This window comes from Desmodus rotundus, chromosome 11 (genome assembly GCF_022682495.2).
Source record: "Desmodus rotundus isolate HL8 chromosome 11, HLdesRot8A.1, whole genome shotgun sequence".
NCBI lineage: Eukaryota > Metazoa > Chordata > Mammalia > Chiroptera > Phyllostomidae > Desmodus > Desmodus rotundus.
The window spans coordinates 88,896,763-88,918,486 of NC_071397.1; the positions used below are offsets into that span (position 1 = coordinate 88,896,763).

The window sequence follows — 21,724 nt, forward strand, 5'->3', positions numbered from 1 at the left end:
CTTTAGGTTGTTTAGGAATTAAATGGTATATATGTAAAGCACTTAAAATTGCACCTAGCTAATAACACTTCATAGGTACATACTGTTTATTACAAGCCCTCCTGTTTTAGAATCTGAGGTCAGGGCTGTATCTGATTTGTTCAACACTTCATAGAAACAATACCTGAAAGATGTATTTTTTAAATATATGTTGAATGAAATCTATATGTAGAAAGTTCTAACCTATAAAAAATTATTGTTTGTATTGAGCTGAAATTCATCTCCCATCTAAACATCAGTCCTATTACAACTTTCGGCCATTCAAACTAAGTTATATTCTCTTATACAATTATTGCTATAGCTAGCTTTATCTATCTTTTCTATCACACCTTAACCAACATTTAATTTATTATGATCTTTTATAAAAATATTGCATTTAAATAATTTTATATGCTAAAAATTCTATAAATTCTAATGATTTAAAAAGTCACAGTTATAATCTAAATATATGATAACTAAGCATTTAAAATTTCCTCCAAATTTCCAAAAGTTGTCTAATCTAAGAAAACTCAATATACAAAAAAGGTACAAAATGGGAAAGAGCTAAGTGATGATGCACTTTTTTATTTATCAAATGATACTTTGCTTTAAAGGGGTTTTATTTTTAAAGAGCACGTTACTGCAACATAGCATCTCTACTTGCTAATTTTTTTTTAAACTTAATTCATTGATAAAATTTTAGGACTTTATCTATAAACTCAATCAGAGTGCTCTTGTTTCATTAATTCCGTAAATTCCAGTTCTTAAATGAATCACTGGAATCCGGGAGAATAAGTGGCTTAGGTGTCGCCAGTGGGTCAGCAGAGGAGTCGCTTTCAGTTGGGATTTCAATGCACTGACTCAGAGGGCTTCGTGCTTAGACAGAGGGAAGGAGTGGAAGCATTGGAAAGCTCAGTTTTTCACAGTTTTTGCTGGAAGGGACTTGAAAATCAACTTTAAAAAAAAGCCTAATTCAACTGTCATTAATGGCCTCTGCTGGTTGCAAAAAAAAAAAATCATAAAAATTCCCGACAGAATGCACTGCTCCTGAAAAAAAGCCTAAAACCCGACAGGCTCGTGTGTACACTTTTGAGAATTAGTAAAGAAACTCAAAGGAAAACATTGTTAAGTGGCAAGCATATTATCCCTCTAGGGACAACTACAGTGAAAATCAAATATTTTAGTGATGTGTAAACACTAAATGAGATGATAAGATAAACAACTATTCTTTATGTTTGATTAGTGTAGACACGTAATCCAATAATTTAACTCAGAAGAAAATGACAGCTTCAGAGGTGTTGAGGGAAATCTTTGCTTACATATCTAGATTATTGCTTTAATTTTGCTCTAAAGCTATTGGCGATTGGCCAAGAAATAGATTTTTTTTTTTTTAATATAAGGGCTTGTATCCTCTTCCCCAAATTTTGGCTGGGGGCTTTATGAAACAATTTCAGTACAACCTCCTGGCTTTTTCTACAGTTTATTACTGTATGAAATAATTTGGCATGAAATTATTTACCACATTTAAGAGGGTCTTAAGGTACGCATACAAAATCATATTACTTGTTAGTTCAACTCATAAATCAAATATTTATGGCTACTTGTATAGGCTTTCATACTCTATCCATCTTCTGCACGGCCACCAGAGCTATCTCTAAAATAGATTTTATGATGTTGCTCTTTTCTTTAAAATAATTATCCACTGTACCCAGCATAAAGTGTGAGCTTCGTAGCCTAAGGTGGCACCCCTTGATAATGGGGACCTAGACCATGTTTACAGTATGACTTTGGCCTCTCTGCTGTACAGCCTCTAGTGCCTCATTCTCCAGGAATGTGATCCCTTATGTAATTTCCTTATTTTATGACACCTCATTCTGACTTGCACGACCCTTGAGTTGTCTGACTGGACAACACTTACTCCAACACTCACCTCGACAGTTACCTCCTCTCACTTACTCTCCGTGGTAGGCAGAAAACATAAACAAACAAATGAAGAGATGACCATGTCCTAATCTCTAAAACCTGGGAGTATGTTATCTTGCCAAAAGGGACTTTGCAGATGTAGTTAGATGGAGGATAGGGGAGATTATCCTGGACTGTCTGTGTGGGCTGATCAAGGGTCCTTATAAGGGAAAGGGTGGCAGGGATTTGGAGAAGGAGTAATAATGGTGGGAGAAGAGGTCAGAGGGATGAGATTTCTGGCTCTGAAAATAAAAGAGTGTCACAAGCCAAGGAATGAAGACAGCCGGGAGAATCTGGAAAAAAGAGGAATAGATGTTTTCCAATTGTCTCCAGAAGGAATAGAACCCTGTTAACACTTTGATTTTATCTCAATAAGACCCATTTTGGAGTTCTTACATCTAGAACCGTATTATGATGAATCACATGCAAATAACTTAATTTATGTAACTAACATATAATTATGTAAGCAGATAATGAATTTGTATTGTCTTAAACCATCAACATTGTGATAATTTGTTACATCAGAAGTAAAAAACTAATACATATCTTAGTACCTAGGATTGCAGTTCTGATGTCTAAACACATAAAAATATGGAATGAACTTGGAATTGGCAATGGACAGAGGCTGGAGAATTTTAAGGAGCATGATAGTAAAAGCATAGATTGCTTTGAGTAGAATGTTAGTAGAAATATGGGTATTAATGATTTTGCCCGTAAGGACTCAGAAGAATGTGAGGGGGAGCCGGATAGAAGAAACATATCGTCTGTCTTAGACTTAGAGGATACATAAGTCATTGTGAGCAGACAGTTGGTGGAGATAAGGATGTTAAAGGCACTGCTGGGGAAGGCTTACATGGGAATGTAGAGCATGTTATTAGAAAGTGAAGGAGAGAGGGTTCTTGTTATATAGTGGCAGGAGACTCAGCTAAATAGTGTCCTACAGTTATATGGAGAGCAAAACTTATAAATTATAAATTTGGATATATAGCTGAGGAGATGTCCAAGCAAAGTGTTAAAGGTGCATCCTACTTTCTTTTGGCTGCTTTTATAGTAAAATGTGAGAGGAAGGAGATACTTTGAGGAAGGAAGATACGTTGGGCAAAAATGAATGAATTGAGAAATCCTCAACCTGTCTGGATTGTGAATATGCTAAAATTAGGATTTCCACTGTCAGGGAAGAGTGCTGTGGAAAGAAAGCCAAGACTGTGGCTGGACAACCTTTTGCTAGTGCGTCAAAATGGTCAAAGGTCAGAGTATTCAGTCTTACACTAAGCTCTTTGAGGAGATTAGACATTCTATGCACAGATCCCCTCAGCCGTCTCTCGAGAAGGCAAAGTAGAGTCAAGATTATCTAAGAAAGATTTTTGTGTCTAATGGGACAAATTTCCTTGACATATACATGAGACCTGCAGCGTTTTTGAGTGTGTCCTACCAACATGAAGCATGGGCAGCTTTGACTACGAGGGACAATGAGAGTGTGAAATAAAACGGTCAGACTCACAAAATGTACAGGTAGGAAATTGGCTGATCTACTATTCCACTGAAAACAAGTGCTGTAATTCCTAGAAATGGAAATCTATCACTATGGGCAGAGAGCCTTGCCCCAAAAGGCAGGGCCTGGAGCATGGAAGATGATTCCAGGCCTTGAAACCTATGTTGCTTGCCCAGCTAGATTTTGAAATTGCTTGGGATTGGTGACTCTATTTTTTCTTCCATTCTGTGTCTTTTTGGCATGGGAATATTTCTATCTGGCATCCAATGTCTCTGGGAGCAGACAACTTGTTTCCTAATTTCACGGGTTCACAGGTGGAGAGGAGTTTTGCCCCAAGATGGATGGGGTCTTACCCATACCTGATATAGATAATTTAAATGATGAAACTTGGAAATTTTGAGATGATGAGATTTTGGACTTAAATGAATGTTGTAATGGGTTGACGCTTTTTGAGATGATAGAGTAGATGCATTTTGCATGTGGATTGATGTGAATATTTGTGTCCCAGAAGGCAGAGTGTGATAGTCAGAATGATGGCCCCCTAAAGATGCTCACATCTAAATCCCCTGGACCTGTATATTGTTACCTGACAGCGGGGAATTCATGTTTCAGATGAATTTAAAGTGGCTGATCAGCGGAACTTCAGACAGGCTTTTTCCCTTGAATTTTTTCTTCTCTGATATTAGCATTGGCATTACCTGGTTTCTGTTCATTCTTTCCTTTATTTTTTATTGTTCAAGTACAGTTGTCTCCATTTTCCCGCTACCACTTTCCCCTGCCCCATCCCCCCACCTCCCACCCTCAATCCTACCCACCTTTGGCTTTGTGCATAGGTCCTTTATACATGTTCCTTGATGAACCTTCCCTTTCTTTCCCCCATTATCCCCTTCACCCTCCCCTCTGATTACTGTCAGTTTGTTCTTTATTTCAGTGTTTCTGGTTCTATTTTGCTTGCCTGTTTGTTTTGTTGACTAGGTTCCACTTATACATGAGATCATATGGTATTTAAATACATATCTACTGTACTCTTATACATCTTTTTATTTTCAACTTTTATGTTAGTTTAATAATCTGGTGTGTGTGTGTGTTACTATGAGCTTACTGAGACAAGGTTTATTTTTTGATGAGCATTCAGAGCTCCCTAGATTTTCAAAGTATATTTAAATATTGGATTCCAATGGCATTTCATTTGTATTCTAGGGATTTTCAATAATCTTAGAGCAGTTTTTTAAAAATACTTTCTGTAATACTGTATAGGTTATGTAAATTTCAGAACCATACAAGTGTTTGTGACTTTCTTTTATGTTTTTTCAATCTTAACTCCTGGACCTACTACAAGTCTCCTCAGTCTGGTGGGCAAACTTTCAGCTCCACACTATTGGATTCTGTAGCCTGTCAAGCCTCCTAGCTTTATGCCAGGGTGTTAGCTTCAACAGCCTGACTTCGTGGTTTATGAAACCATCTGTCACATCACAGATGGATGTTAGAACCCATTTCCAATTCTCTAGGGCCCCCCTTTGTGGAGGCCAAACTTGTGTGGGCTGCTGTTTCATTACTTCATGCTTATTGTTTGGATTTGATTCCTTTCACCATTTCTAGCTCCTGGAATTACTTTTCGTGTTTTGATTACATTTTACTCTGTAGTTCTAGGTAATTGTAGTAACAGTGATATTTGTATCAACTTAGTTGACCTCATTTTGAGACATTTGAGCAATTTTAAGAAAAACCCTTCTTTTAATGAAAAAAAATCAGTAGTTTGAACAATTAAGATGATATAAATTAGAGAGCAGAATAATTTGCATTGGGTTTGTTAAAAGAGTTCATTTATGAAGTTACTAAACCATTGGCTTCACTTCTGAAAAGCCCCAAATTGTTGTGCTTTGACCTTTTGTTCGAATAAGAAAAATAAGTCACTTTAATAAAAATAAATGCAAAAGAGCCTGAAAGCTTGGTTGGCACCTCAGAGTACACGAGTGGGACAGCAGCACTGGAAGGTTAACTCTCTGTATATGTACTGCTGAGTCCCCACCACTGTGGGCATCACGTGCTCATTTCTTAGCCCTTCTTTGCCTCTTCCTCCCTCTCTTCCTTTCTTCCTCCCTTCCTTCCACAGTATTTACTGAGGACAGAAGTTATGTTACCTGCAGCACTGATGAATCGTTCTTGGTGCCTACGGCCTCTCATCTGGAAGTTCCACCCTAACCACCTGCTGACCCTGCAATGCTAGAAATTGTCCAAACATCATTTCTGAGAATAACTCAACATCTTCATCACTCCCTCATTTTCTAGTGTCATTTTATAAACTACTCACTGAGTGTTACTCATGACCCCGATTTCCCTGCTTCCATGTACTTAGATACCTTTTCCCACGTGGCATTAAATCAACTGGGTATACATTGTCTTCCCTCAAGGACTTTGCATAGGTCTCGCTTCCAGTCCATGGTCTCTAAGTGGAGCCCTCATTTCAACCCCTGGGCTGCTTTAGAACCCAAGGTCCCTAAAAGATAAATGGTAATGGAAGTTTTAGTGACGAGATAGGACCTGTTGGATAAGCTTACTTTTAATTCTAGTGCAGTCAAAAGCTACAGCTTCAATTTCATTCACACCTTCAAGAATTATGTTCCAAAAGGGTCCGTTATGACCTAGTGTATGTAGAATCCTATAGCCAATAGTTTACTATAACACAAGATGATTGTGGAGCCATACTGAGTTCCCTCGGAACAAGATTTTAAGATTTTTCTGAGTAGCACTTGGGATATCTCTGCCACGCGATCAGTGAGGTATATCTGGGCTCGTAACTACACGGAAAATAGGGTGCGCAGCTCGAGGGAAAAGCAAGGGCTGTGCCCGCTCCTGAGCTCTGCTGGCCTCACTGAGTTCCACAGGGCCACTCGCTCATCAGGCTAGGTAACTAAAATGAGACCACCTTCTCGTTCAAACATAGTTCTTTTCTTAAAAAACTTTAAAAACACTGAAAGCACTTAAAAATTTAAGGTATGTTAGAGAATATCCAATATATGGTAGACAGCTGAAAACCAGAAAATTATTCAAATATTTTTTCTGTTCTGATAAATGTAAATAAAGGTTCTGAGCCTACATTTCTGCGGAAGTGGGTGACCTTCAGCCGCAGCTGCTGCTTCCTACTTCAGGACCTTTGCGTGGGCTGCCTAAAACCCTCTTCCCTGTGACGCTCGCACGGTGCTTGTGTTTACACAGCTCAGGTCTCAGGTTAAGTGTCATCTTTTCAGAGATGCTTCCCTGACTGTCCAGGGCTCTCCCCAGCCACCTGACGTAAAATACGCTCCTCTTTAACCATATCACATGGTTCTTTGATAAATTCTCTACCTAATCTGCGTCAGCATGTGATCATCCTTTATTATCCGCTACTTTAATATCTCTTTTCCTCCCTCATTCTTCATAGGAATTTATATGTCTGGTAATATTTACTGGATTCCAGAAATTGTGTATTTTACCTTGATGAGTACTGGATATTTTGTATTTCTAAAAATATTCTTGAGCTAGTTCTTGGAGCAGGTGAAGATAGAAATAATTTGGTCCTTTCCCATTTTGCTTTTAGCTTTGCTAGACAGCACCAGAGTCACAGTTAGTCTAGGGCTAATTTTTCCTAACTATTGAGACAAGACCCTCTCAGGACTTTAGCCAGTACCTTGGAGAACCTTAGCTTTTCCATTCTGGCTTTTGGACATAGTTACTACGCTCAGCTCCCTTTGTCCTCCAGGCAGTATTCCCTCATGTTCTTTTGGTTGGTTGTTTCCCCAGCCTTAGGTAACTTCATCACATGCGTGGGCTGGGTAATAAATATCCAACTGAATTTGTTAGGGAGAAGCACTGTAGATGGTTCACTCTTTGCAGCTCTCCTCACTCCAGTATTTTGCCTTCTGAGCTCTGGCCAATAATTGGTTTCCCCTGATGCTCAGCTCCATCCACTTGACTCAGTGAATCCACAGCACTGTGCCTGAGTCATTTCTTCCTCCTCCTCCTCCCACTGTGGTGCTATGATCTGAAAACATCTAGGCAGTGGGCTCAAAAAGTTGTAGGGCTCACCCAACGGAGATCGCCGTCCTTCATGGTCTGATGTAAAGTGTCTCGGGAGCCTTTGTTTGATATATTTTGTCCAGTGTTTTAGTTGTTTCACACTGAAGAGTAAATTTGGTACTTGTTACTGTGTCTTGGCTAGAAGTGGAAACCCAGCTAATGAATTTAAATGAGACTAGGGACATTTCCAATCTCATTCATTAATGTATTCTCAGGACCTGGCTATGCTTGGCCCTAAGTAGGATGTCAGTGAAATCTGATATTTATTAAGTGAAAGAATGTAAAGATTAGAATCAGTTAATGTTGGAGGATGTAGAAATGGAAAAAATATCATTAAAATGTAACATGGTTAAAAATATGTACTCTAAATGAATTACATGAAATGTAAAGTCAAAGTACCATGCAGATATATGGTATGTTTGTATTCATTTTCTTACATTATTAGAATAATTTAATAAGTCCCAGATACAACTTAGCTTATCACTTTATTATGAACAACTCAAAGCTAAGGGTCCTAAAGTATACATAAGTACATATGTCTGATTCTAATGCAAAAGCTTTGAATTATTGTTTAAAAATTCAAATAACTGCAGGATAAACTATACATGTGTTTTTTTCAAATTAATGGTATCTGTTAGACAATGAGTGTTACTGTCAGTTTTTTGGTGGTATTTTATAATTTTTGATCTTTCTTATGTAATTACCTATTCTTGAGGAAGAAAGGTAAAATAATCTAAATGTATTAATTATGTAACAATATCTTTCACAAAGAATAACTGCTTATTTTTTAAACAATAGCTCTTAATTTTTATGAGAGATATTTTAGGCTAAACAAACATCATTTAAATCATGTTAGGTCATCTAATGTGTCAGAAGTTCACAGCTAATCTCACATTTCAGAGAAAACGTCGCAGCCCGTTAAAGCTAGTGTTAAACTGTTTATGTTTAACCACCGACTCTGGACAAAATGAAACAGACCAATGAAGCTTAACCAGAAGTGTTTGCTCATTGTTACAGACTGAATTGTGTCCTTTCAAAAGATATGTTGAATTCCTAATCCTCAGCACCTCAGAATGTGGCCTTATTTGGAAATGGAATTGTTACAGTGTAATTAGTTCAAATGCAGTTAGCTTGGAGTAGGGCAGGCCTTTGATCCAATGTAACTGATATCTTAATAAGTAGAGAAGAGACACAGTCACTGACACACACAGGGGAACACCGTGTGACAACAGAGGCAAGGACTGGACAGACGCAGTGGCAAGCTGTGGAGAGCCAGGGATCAATGGCCACCAAGAGCTCAGAGAAGCCAGGGATCCTCCCTGGACTCAGAGATGGCAGGGCCCTGCTGGCTGCCTGATTTCAGCCTTTCAGCCTCCAGAGCCATGAGAGAGTAAACGTCTATTATTCTAAGCCACCCAGATTGTGGAGCTTTGTTATGGAATCTGATATACCCATAAAGTAAATGTCCTCATGATGGTCATTTTCAACCCACCCACAGGAGGTGACAACCCTAACAGGGAGCTCTTTCCAGCTGATATGGGCCACCTCCTGCATACACCGATTATAGTATTCTACATGAATTTTTGAGCACAAATTAGTTCACAGAGGGTTTTTTTATCCACTAATTCATTAATTCACCTAAAAACTTTATAATGAGCACCTACTTTGAGGCGAGAACTATTATAAATTCTGGGGTTGTGTAAGAGAACAAAGAAGACAAGAACCTCTCTGTTTATGTGGAACTTTAATTGTACTGGAAAGATATAGAAAATATATTTATATGCAACGTCAGATAGTGACAAGTTTTAAAGGAAAAAAGAGGAGTAGAGAAAAGGAATAGAGAGAAGGGACACAATTTTAAATAGGAGTACCATTCCTGAGAATGTGATATTTTAGCAGACATGAAGGAAGGAAAAGAATGAGCCATGTAACTATCCAAGTGAAGAGAATTCCAGAATGTCAGGCACTGTGAATAGCCAGGGCAAAGTCCCTGAGGCCAGGGTCTCCCTGACTCATTGTGGGTGGCAGGTAGCCAGTCTGCTGGGGCAGATCAGAAGGTAGCAGGGGAGGGAGAAGAGAAGCAATTAGGGTGGGGTGGGTGGACCCTTTAAAGCTCACTGAAAGGCTTGGGGTGGGGTGGAAACACACTGGTGGGTTTTAAGCAGAGGAGCACCAGGATCTGATTTATGCTTTAATCAGAATCACTCCAGCTCCTTATTGCATTCTTTTTCTAATGGGTCTCTTGCCTCCCTTCAGCTGGTTCGTACCAATTATCTGGTATAATGCAGCCTTTCCCTCCGATGACATAGGGACTTGAAAGATAAAGGTTCAACAGCAATAAAACAGCCAGGGATTTAAAATGAAGAGCAAAAAGAGTGATAATTTAGATCTGTACAATGTTGCCCGAAGGAATGAAGCCACCACTGCCTTCCAGGAAAATGAAAGTTTCTACTTGGTGGCCAGGGCTTCGTTTATCATAAGCACTAAGATGCGGTTTCTGAAGGATCCCTTTTTTGAACTGGTGTGATGGCATCATCTTCACCTTAACAATTTCTAACTCACAAAGGCTAGAGAGATCTTCTAGAACGGTGCTTCTCGAACTTGCTCTTTTCATTTTCTTTTTCTTAAAAAATTTCCAATCTAGTGTGGAGTTGTGCAATACTTTGGTAAAATACAATAAAAATAAATTACTAAGAAATCAAATATAGTATAAAGAAATGCAAAATACAAGCCCAAATTTGTATTATCAGATTCAACATAAAATCTCACTTCAGTAAAAATAATGAAAACAAGACAAAAGAGGAAAGAATCACAGAAACTGTACCTATTGCTCATTGAAAGTATGAGTGTAGGTGATTGGTAGAGAAAATTCCTAATATATGCACGAATTTAGATGTTCTGTAATTGTAAATAAAAAGTTGTAAGTAAAGTAGGCATTCCCTATGTTAAATACCCGTAGGCACACTTTGAATAAACACCATACATATGAATATTTACATATTACATTATGACAAATGAGTTTATTAAATTCTCTAATTTGGGTTGGATTAACAATGACATTTGCACATATGTAAATTGCTTCGTTACTTTGTTTTTTATAACATTCCTCATAAAATAACCAGCCTCACATAAATCTGTTGATGAAAATGAAAGCAGAAATTTTACGACTGTTTCAACAAGCAGGGGGTCTTCATTTTAACTTTTGACCCCGACCAAGTAAAGCAAATGATGCTATATTTTCAAAAGTCATCTTCAATATTTTATCAGTAGCCAGTTCCAACAATATATCCCATGAGGTTTTAGTTCAATTTAAATTATCTTTTGATGAAATAAATGAATTATGGATACATTAATTTCTTACATAAGAATTTTTAAAATGAGTAACAAATTTAATAACATTCCATCTGCTATGGATTGAATTGTGGCCCCCACCCCTAAATGCACACATTGAAGTCCTAACCTCCGACATGGCTATTTGGAAATAAGACCTTTAGATAAGGTAAGTAAGGTTAAATAGAACCATAAGGGTGGGTGATCCTGATCAACTAGGATTAGTGCCTTTATTAAGAAAAAAAGCAAGAGAGAGTTTGTTCTCCCTCTCTCCCTCTCTCCCTCTGTGTGTGTGTGTGTATGTGTGTGTGTGTGTGTGTGTGTGTGTGTGTGAGAGAGAGAGAGAGAGAGAGAGAGAGAGAGAGAGAGAGCGAGCTCGAGCCAAGGAAAGGCCATGTAAGGACAAAGTCTGCAAGCCAGGAAGAGAACACTCACCAGAAACAGGCAGTTGGAACCTTGATCTTGGACACTCCCCGGAACTGTGAGAAAATAAATTTCTGTTAATAAAGCCACCAGTCTACCGTACTTTGTAATGGCAGCCCAAGGAGACTAATGCAATCAAATTCATAAAGTATTTGCTGACAACACTTCACAGATGATAATACCAAGACCTTGTTTTACTCATTAATGGTTATTTGTAATTAAAATTGTGATTTAACTATCTATTAAAATTTTGGTTTTTGGAGTTTCTAACTTTTAATTTTGTCCTTTGATACAGCTTCCATTTGAAGAAAAATTGAATTCTTTCTTCTCCTGGAAATATAAAGATCATTGAATATATCAGAGATATCAGTCAAAAGAGCAAGTCAGTCTTTCCTAATGATATGTTTCAATGCTGGGGCCTAACTGAGCTCCCATCTGCAAAGGACTGAGAGTTCGGTCGGTAGTACAAACACTCTTGACATAACCTCTCCCCTCAATACCAATAGTAGCTGTTTGTGGTCAGGCTCCATATCAATAACTGGCTCTACGGAGGGAAGAAAAATGACAAAGATGCCCTAATTTGTAGTATTTACTGATGTCTTTGAAGTACATATCCATCTTGGTTAATTTCAACCTCCCAATGTGAACTCACTGAGCACAGAATTCTGAGAAATGCTAACCATCAGTTCTGATGAACCCATGACTGCTGCCTCCTATACGTTGTTTCTTACATAATTCAAAATTGGTATGGTGTCACTAGGCGTTGTTCACTTCAGCTGACGTCTCTTTTTAAACCAAGCCATTCTCAGTAAGGGAGGCATCGCGGAAATGGAAAAATTGATTTCTATTTTTTCACAAGCTACTTAACTTGGGTAACTATTCAAGAACATTTTCTTGACGTTAGCAGTGGCGACAGCAGAACATAGCCTTATACAAACTGTCAACCACATTTGTTGGCATGTCCTCCATTATTTTATAAAATTTAGGGCTAATTATGTTTCTCAGCCATGAAGCTAAAATATTTAAATTACAGCAGCGATCTGTTCCTTCAACTCTCATTATTTTCAAATTGCACGGATACTACTGGAAGTACCGCAGGAGCAAAATATGCACATTTATCCAGTTACAGTGAACGAATGCCTTGCCAGCTTTATTTATTCAATGAGTTGGTTTGACACATTAGGCAGCTCTGGAAGTCATCGAGCTGTGATGGCATCAGAAAGTAGCACTTGACCTACCTGCTTTACCAGTCACCGAATGTTTCCAAGAGGATATCTTTGATGCAGCAATTCACTATTGTCTCGGCAACTCTACGTCTATGAGTCTTAGCCCAAAATGCCGCTTCACGCAAAACTCACGAGACACTAGTATCTATGTGTAGAATATTGAACATATGCTTCTATCTGCTTTTTAATGCAACACTTTTTCTTTCAAAGATTTATTTATTTAAATTATTTAAATTTAATCCTTTATTATTTGTGTAAATAATTGATGAATTTTGATAATTTCATGAATTTATCAGCTAAAATGGCTCTGCAAATAATATCTTATGGTCTTTAGCACATTGCCATCAATTAGGGATAAATACCAAATTCAATATGTGAGCTGATATATTTTTAGGTAAATTTCATTGCCCTCATTTCTATGGAATTACTTTCATTCGCACATTTGTATACTACTGTTGCCACATTCAGCATATCCGTTATTTTCTTGTAAAAAATAAAAAAGCCTGGTGAAGCTAATGTGGCCATACATAATTTGAATTAATAAATAATGAAAATTTTATTTTTCTAATTTAGAATGTAATCTTATGCCAAGTTATAAAATAGGCTTGATTAAAATTTAAAGTAATTATAAATATAAATTTATAAAAATAACTGTGTATATATTCGCAGATATTTAGATCCTTTTGGATTACCCTTGGCAAAGTAACCTCAAAATATCACACTTTGTAACAGAGTTCTACTGCATTTGATATACACACAGCTTTTATCCACAGGCAACTCACCATGTGAATTAAAAAACTAAATGTTTATACTGTATTTAGTGATGTGAGTTTACCAGTCATAGTCTCAGGTTTTACAACCATGTCTGCCTGCTATCAATTTTTCTAAATGCTTATTCTAAGTCTCTGTATACTTACCACCTCACCCACTGGTAACAAATAATTCATGAGCTGGCAACCAATCCCTGGACCACAAAGTAGCACTTTTGTAGAGAAGTCTTTCCCAAATGTACATCTAGCTTAGTTCATTGGTTGGATCATGAGGAGATTGATGATGAAGTACATTTAACATCTAGTAAGACTAATCATGTGCTAGACATTGTGCTAAGTTTTTTACACGGATTATCTGATTTAGTTCTTACATAGCTCTAAGGGGTTCATACCATTTCCATCCATGTTTTATAGGTGAGGAAACTGAGGTTTAGAAAGTTTATGTAATCAATTCTTTTTTGTCTTTTATTTATTTATATTTTTTAAAACAATTTTTAGAAAGTTAAACATTTTTTATTATTTATATTATTACACTTGTCCTACTTTTCCCCTCCCCTTGCCTCCCTCCACCCAGCCCACACAGTCCATCCCCACACTGTTGTCCATGTCCGTGGGTCGTTCATACATGCTCGTTGTCTAGCCCCTTCCCCTTCTTTCAACCAGACCCTACTTGCCCTCCTGCAGCCATCAGTCTGTTCCATGTGTCTGTGTCTCTGATTCCATTGCATTTTAGTTTATTTTGTTCATTAGATTTCAGTTATAGGTGAGATCATATGCTATTCACCTTTCATTGACTGGCTTATTTCACTTAGTATAATAGTCTCCAGTTCCATCCATGCTGTCACAAAAGTAAGAATTCCTTCTTTTTCACTGTTGTATAGTATTCCACTGTGTAAATGTACCACAGCTCTTTCATCCACTCATCTACTGATGGCACTTAAACTGTTTCCAAATTTTGGCTGTTGTATTAATAAATAATGTTGCTCTGAACATAGAGGTGCATATATTCTTTTGAACTGGTGTTTGGGGATTCTCTGGACATATTCACAGAAGTAGAATCATTGGGTCTTTTTCATATTGTACTACAGGGTTAGCTGAATGAAAGACAAAATAGGATGCTACCTTGGCAGTAGAATTTGAAGGAAGGAAAAGACCTTGAGTAGTGTCCCCTTCTCCATGGTTTTGCTTTCCCTGGTTTCCATTACCCAGTCAACGCAGTCTGAAAATATTAAATGGAAAACTTTAGAAATAAGCAATTCATAAGTTTTGAATAACATGGTGAAATCTTGCACTGCCCCGCCCTGTCCCACTCAGGGTGCGAGTCTCCCCTTTGTCCGGTGTATCCATGCTGCATATGCCACCCAAACGCTAGTCACTTTGTAGTGGTTATCAGACTGCCCACTCTGTAATCACAGTTCTTGTGTTCATGCAACTTCATTTATCCTTTTAATTGTTCTATTTTATTAGAAGTAATTGTTACTCTCGCACCATGCCAAATTTATAAACTAAACTTTATCATAGGTGGCATAGGAATGGCAAAGAAAATACAGTGCTGTGTATATCAGGGTTGGCACTGTCCTTGGTTTCAGACATTCACTGTGGGTCTTAGAATGCATACCCCATGGAGAAGGGGGAACTATTGAACTTGCCCACAAGTAATTCCCTGCATTGGCCCGCACTTCTATCACACTGGCTTGAGATTGTCATTGATAAGTGAAAATTGCTCTGTAGATTTAGGAACTAGCCTTCACATTTGTATGGTTACGTGCAATATTTATTAGCATATGCCGTTGCCCTGCATTTCTGCTAGGAGAGCAGGAAGGTTACAGGGTGGTAGATGATTGCAGGCTCAAGATGCCAGAGGTAGACTGGGGGGTAGGGGTGAGAACCCATAAGAAAGTAAGAATAAATGATCTCACCTTGATCTCTACCTGGAGGTTCAGCTCCTTCTCTTCATTTTTTCTCTTTCACAGTGACACCTTCCCATCTCCTCCTCCCCCTTGGTTACATTTTTACCACTACAGGGGTAGAAGTGAAACTCTGAGTTCTAATTCTAAAAAGACAGCACAATCAAAGGTGAAGATAACCCCTCATACTCTCTCTGCTTTCCAGTGGACTGAGTGACTTCTAAGTGCCTGTTCTGGATAATTAAATAAATAGGTCTACATTTCGAACCAGTTCTATATTCATGTTGGAATAGCAGCAGCTAATTTTAAAGTTGAATATAAAGTAATTGTGACCACTGCCCCAGTTCCTGGTGCATCAGCTCCTCCCCTGTGCCTTCATATTATGATGTAATGAGCTAGTGCACACGTGTTCATATGTGTGTGCACCTGTGTGCAAACACATCTATGGGTGTTTCCACAGTTTTTGTCTGAGGATTAATGAATGAAAGAACCTTCACAAGTACATTCTGGGTATTTTTCTAGAATAATCTTTCTAAAATGAACAAATCTAATTGCATCATATCCCTGCTTAAAATTTGAGTAGTTTATCACCGGCATAAAAATGAAATCCCAATACCTTAACAAAGATGTTAAGGTGCTAGCCACCACCCATGCTTGTCCTAGCAGGTAATACCTGGCACACTGTAAGTTAAAGCGATGGCCGTGCTGCAGTCTGAGAGCTTTGCCTCCTCTTCAGCGGCTCCCTCTCTCTTCTCCCTCTTTACCTGTGTAACTGCAACTCATCCTTTCAGTCTCATCTTCCGTGTCCCTTGTCGAAGAGAATCTCCTTTGACATGACCCTCGCCCCTGCTCTGTGCTCCTGTAGCCTGTCTCCCTTACCTTTTAGTCTTTGCAACTTTCTATGGCTATTGCGTATTCAGTGGCCAGACTTCCTCACTCTGTAATTGCCTTGGGCAAGGGGCCTTGCCTGCACTTTTTAGCAATGTATCCTCAACAGTAAGTAAGATGAACAAGAGTCTTGGTGAAGAAATGTTGAATGAATAAAGCCAGTCTGAGTTATTATTAAGAAAGCTGCCATTCCCTCCATAAAATTTCCCACAAGTGGCATTGCTTAATTTAAATTACATTATGCTACATTTCTTCACCCTTTGTAAATATAGCTAGCATTGTAATTTATAGAATTTTGTGCTTGATTACATGTTTTTTAAAAATATGTTACAGAACAGACCCCGGAGAGGTGAACAATATACTATTACAGAAAGGACCCCCCATTCGCCCTGGGGGTGCCCCCCACCTACTAGGTTCGCCTTGCCTGCCGCCAGAGGAAAGACGTCTCTCAATACCAGAGACTAGTGAAAAGGAAAGGAATTATTTATTTAAAAGTTATACAGACTTAAGGGTAATGACTTAATGTCTTCATTAAAATACTAATGTCCTTTAGAACACCCACAGACGCACACAGTCCTTCCTTCTCCCTCTGCCCAGCCTGGGGTACCGTATCTCAGGAAAAAGAGTAGAAGTCCGTGATTCAGGATCCTGGCTCCATCAGCTGTGTAGCCACCAGGGGGTCCCCACTCTGCCAAAGCAGCTTGGTCCTCTCTCCCTTCTCTGCCAAAGCCGTGCGGTCCTCACCCTGGTATGGCTGCTGAGCCTGGGTTTAAATCCCAGTGCCAGTCTTCCTCTGCAGCCCCATTTCTGACTCCTCCTACAATCAGTTACACCTGCCAGCATTCCCGTATTCTTCCAGCTTTCCTGGGCTGCCACAGTAATTCTCGGCAGGTGTGACCCCATGGCAGGTGTGGCCCCATGGCATGGAGCCAATCTTCTCCAAGCTCTCACAGGCACTGCAACCTGGAGGAGTTGCTTCCCAGCTACATTTTGGGTGGAAGTCACTCGCTTGTCCCTGGCTCAAAGCATGAGAACAGCTATTTCACATACCTATGAAACCAGTTAAAGGTTATAGATATGTTAAATGACCATGCCAGAGGCTAGCTGCACAGCTTTGCTACACAAAACAGCTCTGAATGGCCCTGCTCCATGTGTCCCTTCCCCTGGCTCAGGCTTGTGGGGGTGAGGACATCCTATATCTATTTTTCTAATATTTCCTGGGCACCTTGAGCTCTGGACCCCCATTACAAATCCCTATTTTGGGCCCCCTCTTGGCTGCACCCTCTTACCATATTATTTTTATTGTGCTTTTATTTGTTTCCTAGTTAGATGGGAAACACTAGAATACTTTTAAAGAACTATAGTTTTATTATCAGGGAAACGCAATTACTTGAATTCATAACACAAATCAAATTGCTTTACTCCCTAGATTGTAATTATTTTAATTGAATGTAGATATTTTTTAAATGCTTTTGAATAATTTTTAAATGAATGCCATTGTATTTCTTTTTTTTACTGTTGATTTGCCTATTAGATTGTTTTAACTGATATGATACACAAGTAACACTCATGCGTCTTCTGTCAAGTTATAATTGGTAGAGTTAGGAATAAATATTTCCTGTTGCTAATGTAAAACTGTACTAAGTAGAACAAATATTATTATTCATGTTTAGATTGTGACATTTCACAGGCACTAGAAAAATGATTTTTTGGGAAGGGAAGAACAGCCTTGTGAAGGAATTGCCCCATATAAATGTTGAGCAGGGAGGGACAAGAAATAAAGATTCTTGTACTTAGGACATGCAGCTTTCTAATCACTGTTCACCCTGTTCATCCACATTGTGCAGTTTTATTTCCACACCCCAGAAAGGAAGGGGAACTCATAACGGGGAACCAGAGGGAGCAGCAGAAGCTGCTAGAGGCCGTGAATGTGCCTCATAGAGAGATCAGCACCACCTGAGGCTGGTGGGCCCCCAGCACAGCAGGACTCACCACACACACTTGGGGTGAGCGGGTGCCTGCAGGCCATCTCCGGTCAGGCGCAGTCTGCAACCACTGTCACTGTTAACAGCAATGGAGAACACCTGCACCAGGTATCAGGCAAGGTGCTGGCTCTGTCTTTTCCAGTGGGCTTGGCAGGGAATTCACACACAGGAAACAACCCTAGTAAAAAATTGCAGCACAGCTAAACAACAAGAATCTTTCAAAATTCTCTGTAAATACATATGACAAGTGCTTGGTAGACAAAATAATTGAAATATATAAAATCCAGGAGTTGCTTTACGGATGTTTTCCAGCTACTTTTCATTTGTTAGCATTTCCTAACACTTTACCAGTGATAGATTAACGATCTCACACAAAACTTTAGCAACTCACACTTCAAAAGATGTTAACCAAGTTATCCTAGTTGAAGAATTTCTCTATCACATCTGGTTCTCCTTGATTTTGTGACCTCTTGGATTTAACACCAACTCTAACTTTGGAAAGGGGTCATTCAAAGTGAGGGGGCGGGGCCTTGACCTACAGCAAAGGGGACTTATGGCCCCATGCCACTCAATCATGTGACTTCTATAATCATCTGTATTCATAGACGAAGGTTTATTCCTACGATGTGCTTCTCTGTGCGGGTGGGGAAAAGGCAGGAAATCACACTTTCTCTGCTTCCAGCACTCACATATGATACTTGCATCTATAAACTGAGATTAAAAAAATGAAATGCAAATAAACATTTTATCAGGCTCATTTCACTGTAAAAAATTGTAGGTTCCTTTTCAGGCTACACAAACACATTTCTCACATAATATTAAACCCTGAGGAGAAACACATTTCAAGCCTAAACTTTATGTCAAAAAAGTAATTCTTTTCTTTAAGTTAGAAACCGTTTTGATTTTAAATATATACTCCCAGGCAGAATTTCTTGAAAGCCCGACTGGTTTTATTTTTACCTTTCTTTTCAGTGGGACAGGAACTGTGGCTCAGGCCTTCAAATGGCTTTAGATGTAGTTGTGACGTGAATGCGGATAAATCTAAATAATTAAACCAGTCCGGGCTTTTCTGAGCAGAGAGAACATATAGAAAGATAAATGAGTTCGTGTTCTTTTTCTTTGATCAGTGTGCCGGGCCATCCATAGTAAATGATTAGAGAAGGACTTGCCAGAATCTGCTCAAGTCACTTAGGACCCGGGAGCAGAGCTGAATGGCCTCATTAAAAATTGGTTTAGGGCACTAGGAGGACTTCCTGTAGCCCTGAGGCTAACAGTTCCTAGGGTAGGATTTATGCCTGTCCCCCATCTCCTGCCATGGCTCTCTCTGTGCTCCAGCTTCAACACCTCTCTGAAGTCCTTGAATGAGCTGTGGGTTAGATAATCTACGAGGAATTTTCTACATCCCTCCCCCCTCTCTTCACCTGACTAAACCTTTGAATCTGAGATCAGACATTTCTTTCTTAGGAAAGCTGTTTCTAATCATCCCTCTCTCACCCACACTCACATACATAGTATACACCAGACTAAGTTAAACCCTCAAGCCCTTCCCCCTGGTACTGGACACTTCTCCTATATCTTTATAGCTTTTAAAATTCTTGTTTAGTGTTTGTTTTCCCTTCAAGTCTGTAACAGTAGGGGCAAAGGGTAGCGTGTCTCAATTGAATTCTGAGCATAGCAGAGCACCTGGCACATAGTGGGTGTTATTCTGAAGGAGGAAAAATGGAAGGAAGGAAGAAAGGAAGGAAGGAAGGAAGGAAGGAAAAACTCATTTCCTTCTTAGAATATTTACTTCCCAAAACATGCCATTATAATTCTTTCTCCATACCTTTGAGGTATGAATTGTCCCCCAGCCTTTTGCAAGTTTTGTAACAGAGAAATTTCTTTCTCAGGGAATTGGGAGCCATCCTTACAAAATGGAATCACCGAAAATGATAGCAAACCTCTATCCCCAGTTTCTGTGGGAAGGTGGGCGTAACTTAGACAAAGGATAATTACCGAACACAAATGTTGACCAAGACATACCCCCTGCCCAGTGTCCCCCAACATGTTCTTACTAGCTCATCGCAGCACTTAGAAGCCCTCCCACCTTTTGTTCTAGAAGATTATGTTCAGCCTTTGGCCTATTGGAATAGTCTTGAATAAAGTCTTCTTTGCCTGTTCAATTCTCTTGAGTGCACTTTTTCTTTGCCACTTTCTTGGGGAGGGGTCACAACCACTCACTCACATAAGGGTTAGCCTGGCATATATGTATGCTTGAATTAAACTGGAGCTACATCATTCATGGAAGGTATGAATGTTCTAGAAGGGGACCAAATAATAAAACTTCAAATCCACTGAATAAAATAACAGTGATCTCCCACTCAGTGAACAGGAGGATTATTTTATTTTGGGGAATGAAATTGTTTCCTTTCACTGCTGCTGATTTGAAATAGCATTAGAAGAAGGAAAAGCCTCTGGTCATTACTAAGCAATGCAAATTGAACAATGAGTAGGAGCAAAATCTGTGGTTGTCCTGTTTCTGAGCTAAAGCGATGCTCTCCCTCATGCAATGCAACTTGTAGGATGGTCTCAATTGCAACCTCGAAACCTTGCTGAGCTCTAATTGTGAAGACCCCGAGTACCCTAGTCTTATTTTCTCCTGGCCTGGGTGGGAACTGATAGGCTTTGTGGTCTGGTTGTAAAGGGCACTGGACTTCAGAGCCAGACTGCCTGGGTCCATGCCCCAGTTTTGCCTGGATCCAGAGCATCTTATTCAGTACAAAGTTGAGAAGCACAGGATCTGATGGCTAGTAAATGCTCAATGGGTGTTAGCTCTTATAATTCTCACTATCATCATCTTCGCCACCACTTTCACTACTGTGAAAGTCAAACAGGATTATTACTATTTCACAGCCTTTTTACTCTCCACCATAAGAAGTCACTCATGGGTAGCGATGCTGGCTTAACATGGACTTCATTCAGCCTTGCTGAATTGCTTCATTCATGCACAACCCTGAGCTCTATTTTGAGATGTTTATCTTTCTCTCTCCCCACCTCAACCCTGAGTTTTCTTTCTCTTTTCTTTTTTCTAGTGATGGATGGGCAGACAGAGATGAAGTCATTGAAGGTTATGAGGTGGAAGCCAATGGGGGAATCACAATAAAGCTGCAGTCTCCAGAGGTCAGGTCATTTGACGATTATTTCCTGAAACTAAGGCTGGACACTAATACGAGGAATCCCTGGTTCCCTGAGTTCTGGCAACATCGATTCCAGTGCCGCCTACCAGGACACCTTCTGGAAAACCCGAACTTTAAAAGAATCTGCACAGGTAACTCATGTTCACAAAATCACAATTGCAAGGTTTGGTTATCTCCTACAACCTCACTACAGCTTGCTGAGTGAGAGTGGAGGGTGCTGAAGCTGGAGATTAAAAAAAGACTAAATTGCCATCTTAATTTATAAACTAGCTGTAGTGAGGAGGGAGTGTGCATTGCCCCTTGGATTTGTGTTCTACATTCTGGAAAGACCACTTAGGTCTTTGGTGGACCAAATGGTAAGAGGAAATAACACCAGTAATGGAAAAGCAAACCGAGAATTCAGGTATCTCAGAGGGAAGAAATTTTATTGCAGGCATGCTTAGTAAGTGCTAGCCACAGACATAAGTAAGCAGCTCTGGTTTGATCCCCTC

At 39.2% G+C, this 21,724-nt stretch overlaps 1 protein-coding gene across 3 annotated transcripts in view; it reads left to right on the forward strand.

Moving 5' to 3' along the window:
* Positions 1-21,724, forward strand: part of GRM1 (glutamate metabotropic receptor 1) — a 311,987-nt gene that overhangs the window by 211,207 nt on the left and 79,056 nt on the right. For all 3 annotated transcript variants that reach the window (XM_045189049.3, XM_024552208.2, XM_024552209.2), the window contains one exon: positions 21,129-21,364. In XM_045189049.3, coding sequence (XP_045044984.2) covers positions 21,129-21,364 — 236 coding nt within the window. The remainder of the gene's footprint in view (positions 1-21,128; positions 21,365-21,724) is intronic.